This window comes from Nicotiana tabacum, chromosome 13 (assembly GCF_000715075.1).
Source record: "Nicotiana tabacum cultivar K326 chromosome 13, ASM71507v2, whole genome shotgun sequence".
Taxonomy (NCBI): Eukaryota; Viridiplantae; Streptophyta; class Magnoliopsida; order Solanales; family Solanaceae; genus Nicotiana; species Nicotiana tabacum.
In genome coordinates, this window is record NC_134092.1 from 24,362,040 (window position 1) to 24,368,680 (window position 6,641).

At 34.2% G+C, this 6,641-nt stretch overlaps 1 protein-coding gene across 1 annotated transcript; it reads left to right on the top strand.

The window, feature by feature from the left end:
- The first annotated feature begins 1,623 nt into the window (after window positions 1-1,623).
- LOC107791653 (SHUGOSHIN 2) lies at window positions 1,624-5,068 on the top strand. Its single transcript, XM_016613749.2, has 14 exons — window positions 1,624-1,759; window positions 1,881-2,054; window positions 2,151-2,188; window positions 2,881-2,989; window positions 3,088-3,111; window positions 3,202-3,270; window positions 3,355-3,396; window positions 3,467-3,563; window positions 3,657-3,708; window positions 3,815-3,884; window positions 4,073-4,114; window positions 4,188-4,284; window positions 4,376-4,427; window positions 4,532-5,068. Exons 2-14 carry the CDS (start codon window positions 1,911-1,913, stop codon window positions 4,818-4,820), a joined length of 1,125 nt encoding a protein of 374 aa, XP_016469235.1. The 5' UTR covers window positions 1,624-1,759; window positions 1,881-1,910; the 3' UTR covers window positions 4,821-5,068.
- Window positions 5,069-6,641: the final 1,573 nt, after the last annotated feature.

Genomic DNA, 6,641 nt, shown 5'->3' on the forward strand with positions numbered 1-6,641 from the left:
AATTGAATACCTACGAATCTATGATTGAACTCGGGAGAGAGAATTTTAGATTGCATATAAGATTGAGTGGAGAGAGATCTTGAACCTGATTAACGGGGAACAAAATTACGGTTAGGATAGGGATATACCTAATCGCCTTGCTTGATTATTATATGGAAATTATTAATGCATTCTTGTTAATCCTAATTCATATGATTATAGGCGTTAGGTTAGCTTGAATAGGCGAGTAGTACTTAAGGAGAAAGCTACGAGCAATATTAACCCTATCAACCAGTAAATCAGATAAATTAATGAGACAATTTAAGTGGAAAAGATTGTTAGTTAACCCATAACTCTGAAATATTTTATCCCATTGAATTCATCTCTAAGATTGCAGACTTATTTCCTTTAATCTCTTAGTTTGCTACTCTAGATTAGTTGTAGTTAAATAATCATACTTTAAAAAATTACTTGAATAGATTCATTGTTTGGGTTTAATTTAGTTGATAATTAATCACAAGTCCCTATGGGTACGATATCTGGACTTACAATCCTATATTATTTGTCGACCACGTATACTTGTGTGTGCATTTGGGAGCAACAATGACTATAATTATCTCTATATGAAATGATGGTGATGGTTTTAGACCAAGCTTAAAATATTAGCAATTAATAAAAACTACGCATACTATACAAGGGACAATATGACGTGTAGTTAGGGCTGCTTATCGGGTGGTTATTTACTCTTAACGGTTCGGTTTATCGGTTATCGGCTTTTAAATGTATTAATCCGCTAGCCACTCGATAAGATATAGGGAGGATTAGTATCGGTTTAGCTATTATCGGGCGGTTTATCGGCCTAGTTGAATTTGTATTACAGAGGCCTATTTTGGTCCTTCGTGTTACATTGTTACTAGTAAATACCAGCAAAAAGTCAATTTACTTTGCATGTATTCCCACCATTTTTCACCATTACCTTCAATGATCGTAAAACACAAGCCATTGCTGGTTACTATTTTCTTTTGGCCAACAATCTGGTCCATCTGGTGGCATTAAAATCCCATTTACCTATATATTTATAATATGCAAAGAAGGAGATTGTTGGCATGTTATAGGTTTGAGCAATAGAAAAAAATGGAAATTCTGGATTTCTAATAGTGGATAAATGGAAGGGATATTTAATATACATATAATATAAAAATATATAAATATAAAAATTCTTAACGGGTTAACGGTTTATCCGATAAGAAAATTAAATAATCCGTCCCAAACCGATAATGCGTTAATAATAAAATTTCAATCCATTAAACCGATAACCCAATTTGAATTATGGTATATATATAATTCTTAACGGGTTAACGGTTTATCCGATAAGAAAATTAAATAATCCGCCCCAAACCGATAAACCGTTAATAATAAAATTTCAATCCATTAAACCGATAACCCAATACTAATAAGTATTAAGCCACATTCGATTTTCGATTTCGGTTCGATTTTGAACACGCCTACTTGTAGTGTTACAAATTATAAAATATGGGTCTAGTTTTCTCATTATTTTGCACATGTGAGTTGTGACATGGCACCATAATTCAAATTTGGAGATCCGTGTCTTTTAGCGGGACAATGCACTATATGCAAAAGCGACTGGACTAAAATTCGGATTGATTATCGGCCCGATTTACAAAATTATCCCCCGTCATCTTCCCCCGCTTTGCACCTCCCCGGCGAACTCCTCCTCCGCCGTTTTGCCCCTCACCTTCTCCTCCGGCGAGATCGAGCTGTAAGTTTTCTCTCTCTCTCCTTTCTTATTCTCTTTCTAGAATTCGACATAAAACCCTAATTCCTTTTTACGAAATGATTATTTATGGTAAATTACGAATTGTTTCTTCCGAAGAAGCTAGGGTTTTCGAGCATTCAGTGAAAAAGCAAAAATGAAGGCTACATTGGGGAATGTGCCCAGAAAAAAGCTAGCTGATATTAGCAACATACCACAAGAGATGAGATTGGGTAGCCAAAATGACAAGTCACAACATATCTCAATTGGTCCAAAAGAGTACATAGACATGCTCAAGAAGGTAAATTCTCTGTTTTTTTGGTAGTGGTATATTGTGTTAAAAAATGGCGTTCTTAATTTCAGCTTGATTTGGCCCTTTTTGGGAATTTATTTGCAGGAGAATATTGAATTGATGAAGATGTTAGCTGACAGGAAGTATCCTTTATTTGTAAAGGAATTGCATTTGCTTATAATTGTTTGTAGATAGAAGCATATCCAGAACTTAGAGCCAATGGGTGCAAAGGGTGAAGTTGTGTGTGTGTTTGTGTGTATATACCGCGCTGAGAGGTTTGACCTTCTCCAGAGGTGGATCTACTCAATGATTACTGCGTTTGCAGTAAAATATTTATAAATATTTTGTGAATTTTCTTAATACATATATAGGCCAAGCCTGGGCAGAAGTTACTGAGTTCACGTGAACCCATAGGTTACAAGCTAAATCCCCCCCTGTCCGTCTCTGTTTGTAGGTGGCCTTAACTACACCTATTTGAGTTTCACATAGGCAAGATAAAGTCCAAAATAAAAGGAGGATTGTGGTAAAATGATGGTTTGTGTAAAAATAATCATAATATGTTGAATCTTCTAAACATTGAGTTAATCAAAACATGCTCTCCTAGACATATGCTAGATTGATAATTGGATGTAGTGCTAATGGGTAAGGGGTCTTCGAACTAAATGAGCTGACATATAGCAGAATGTATATGAGAATTCACATAGTCGTTTCCAATTTTCTTGGGATTAAAGGCATAGTTGATTGAGTTGAATGATAGTAGGTAGCTTTCTTACTTAGCATTGGTTTTATCCCTTTTGTTCTTGTGAGCCTGTTCCTTGATTCGTGTTCTCAATAGTAAATTAATTGAATTAACTGGAGCTGAGATACAGAAGATGAGAATTAATCAGCAGAAAATGCAGCAACAGAACCATCAACTTGCGCAATCAAACAGTCAAATGCTTGCGGTTTGTTTTCCTTTCTCATAATCAAGCTAGTTAAGGTTTTAAGACCATTTACTTTCCCGTTTAGTTACAAAAACTGTTGCTTTTTGCATTTTTCTCAGGAATTAAATTCAGCTAAAGATAGGGTAAGCAGTTGAATGCCACACCAGCTCTACCTATAAGATCGGATTGGTGATTTTCTCCTTGAGCTAATGTAAGTGCTACTTATTGAACAGCTCAAAACATTACAACATGAGCTAGGATGTACACATGGCATGCTTAAAGCTAAAAAGCTTGAAGCAGAGGTTAGTCAGGTTTAGCTAACTCAAATCTGTTGTTGTTTAAGTTGTTTTTCCTTTCATTTTTGATTGAGTTTTCTTTTTAATCAGGAGATAGCAAAACAAAAAATGTGCCAGCAGTTGAATGATGAGGTGCATAGACAATTTTTTTGTACTGTTATGGAACTAGTGGTAATTTACTCTTTGCTGTCACTTTTTGAAGGTGGATCCCATCAAGTGTGAAGAGGCAGGGGATTCCTCTTTGGGAAATGGAGATAATGATAAACCTGCAAATATCAAAAGGAGGCTTCAGTCAAAGAGTGAGTGTAATATCTGGATATCAGGTGATATTGCTGTTAAGAAGTGCCTAAAATTCTTGCTTTTGTTTTTCATTCTTTCCTTGTGACATTTAGGTTTGGGCTCTTCTAAACAAGTTCAACCCCAGGACAATGCTGAAAATAAAAGGTTAGTCTACTTTGAATTTGTAGAATGTGATATCAATTTTATGATGTTAAAGATTCTAAATATTGCTAAGAAAATTGTTCATAATGACTTTATGCTGTCTTTGCAGACCCCGTGTAAGAAGGCAATCTGCTCGGTTTAAACCTGAAGCAATGAAACATGATGAAAATGATTTTGAGGTAGACGACAAATGCCACCAATGTTTAATCTAGTCCAGCAATGGTTCAACTTTCATTTGGATATCATCTAGTGACTTAGAAAGCAATCCTGCATTGTGGTTTGAATCTAAAGAGTTTGGAAGTTCGTCTCCGAGTAGGACTAAGTTGTTTTCTCTTTCACTTTTGACTGGAGTATTCTTTTTAATCAGGAGGTAGTAAAACAAAAAATGTGCCAGCAGTTGAATAATGAGGTGCATAGACAAAATTTTGAGTATTAGATAACTGTTATGGATCTAGTGGTAATTTACTCTTTGCTGTTTGAAGGTGGAACCAATCAAGTGTGAAGAGGCAGGGGATTCTTCTTTGGAAATTGGAGATAACGATAAACCTGCAAATATCAAAAGGAGGCCTCAGTCAAAGTGTGAGTATAAAATCCGATTATTCTATAATCTTTGCTGTTAACAGCCTAAACTTCTTGCTTTTGTTTATCATTCTTTCCTTGTGACATGTAGGTTTGGGCACTTCTAAACAAGTTCAGCCCCAGGATAAGGCTGACAATAAAAGGTTAGTCTACTTTGAACTTTTAGAATTTGCCAATTTCTATGATGTTAAAGATTCTAAATATTGTTAAGAGAATTGCTCATAATGACTTTATGCTGTCTTTGCAGACCCTGTTTAAGAAGGCAATCTGCTCGATTTAAACCTGAAGAACCAAAGCAGGATGAAGATTATTTTGAGGTTGAAGACAAATGCCCACCAATGGTTAATCTAGTCCAGCAAAATGGTTCTGCCTCCTTTTCTATGTCGCCTAATGACGTCGAAAGTAATCCTGCATTGAGGTTTGAATCAACAGAGTTTGGAAGATTGTCTCTGAGTAGGCCATTAAGAAATGCAGCTAAGAAGATCCAGTCTTACAAGGAAATTCCTTTGAACATAAAAATGCGCAGACCGGTATGAACAACCATCTTTTGTACTGAGCTATTCAGTGTAGGAGCTAGTACTGAATGATAAAATGCTGAACGGCATCTTTTGTTGGGTTGTCTAGTGTAATTTTTGCTGAACTTTTTCTCCCAACTCGAGGTCGTCTCCCATTTTCACTCTCCCGGCAAACATGTACATGCATGTTTCCTGAGTAAATGTTCTTCTTGCCTGCTGTAAATTCTGATTAAATGCATCTTTTACTGTGATTGATTACTGGAAATTAGTTTGAGCTACTTGCTTCTTCATATGATCATACTGTGACAAAAAATGTCTGTTAAAATCTGTTGATATCATTCAATTTATCCAGCCAATTTCTTGGCTATAATTAAGTCTTTTGACTTTGCTCTACCTCAGAGATGAAGAATTTGCTGTAAAAGAAACTTGGGACTTTCGCTTGCAATTTGACCCGTGGTTCTCTTGAATTACGTCAACGGTCTATATATGAAGTTGTAGATTCTATAAAGTCGGCTAACCTCATTGTCTGTTTGTACGTTGTATCCTGTTGTATGAATGAGCGCACAAGTAACAAAGGGTACAAAATTAACTCTCCCATGCAGCAGCAGCACCTCAATATTCTCTTTTGTATAAGTTCAATCAATACCACAGTAAATATTTAGACTTCATCTTGTTCTAAAGCTTAGCTGGTACTCAAGGAGGCTATATCTGTCTGTTAGTCAAAGACGGATCCGGGATTCAAACTATATGGATTCAATTAGGAATTCTAGTATTGAACCTATTATATTTCTAAAGTTATGGGTTAATATATTTACCTTTTTTTGTAATTTTAGTGGTTTCTCGCACACAAATTTATACTCAGTGTTAAAAGTTTTGAATTTATATTACGTGTAAAAACACCTTAACTAGGTTCCTAGAACCTAGTCTGGCCATCTAACTAGGGATGGGATGAGACTCCTCTCCATTTTCATGTCTCTTCATTTCTTCAAGTTCTTGTTTGGATGAGAGCCACATGTCATAGTTAAAAATTGAAGGTTGAGATTTAATTACCAAAGCAAAATTTTAATCATAGTTAGGATAACAAATATTTACTTTATTTGTTCTCCAAATTTTCTGTAATCCCATGATTCTAGCTAAAAATATTACCTAATTTTTTTTAAATCTCTCTTTTCCAACTTTATTACGAGCTCATCTTTTTTTTTTTAAACAGTTTTTTTTCTTTGTTCAAATTCATAATCTTTATATTTTGAGTTAATCTTTTCTTGATTCTTTGTTGTATTCTCTTTTTCTTTAATTTGTTCACGATTATTTTTTTTCTTTTAACAACTGACAAATCAATGAATGACTCGCTAGAGTTTTAACATTCTACATATTTTTTTAACTTAAATTATAAAAATATCTTTTTATTCTTTTAATTTTAATATTATAAGTTAATTGAATTTTGTCTTATTGTTCTCACTAAGATTAGATGCCTATTTCTCTCATCTTTGATGGGAATGTAAGAAGAACTGGAAACTCTCATCTTTGATGGGAATGTAAGAAGAACTGGAAAAAAAATAAAGAACTCGTACCTATACTAAAAGTAAAAATTGTCAAAATAAACAAACAAAAAAAAGAGAGAAGAAAAACACGTAATAAAGTAAGAAAAAGAGAGATTTTTATCCAAATATATATGGATTAGATAATATTTTAGCTAGAATTGTGGGATTGCCAAAATGTTTGAGAACAAATAAAGAAAATATTTGTTATTATAACCATGATTAGGATCTTGATTTAGTTAATTAAATTTTAACCTTTAATTTTTAACATTGATATATGGCTTTAATCCAAATAGGAACTTGC

Coding starts and splice junctions, on each gene's coding strand:
- LOC107791653 (XM_016613749.2), top strand. CDS start 1,911: ATGAAGGCTACATTGGGGAATGTGCCCAGAAAAAAGCTAGCTGATATT. Junction 2,189..2,880: donor AAGATGTTAGCTGACAGGAA/GTATCCTTTATT, acceptor TGTTCTCAATAG/TAAATTAATTGAATTAACTG. Junction 3,709..3,814: donor GACAATGCTGAAAATAAAAG/GTTAGTCTACTT, acceptor CTGTCTTTGCAG/ACCCCGTGTAAGAAGGCAAT.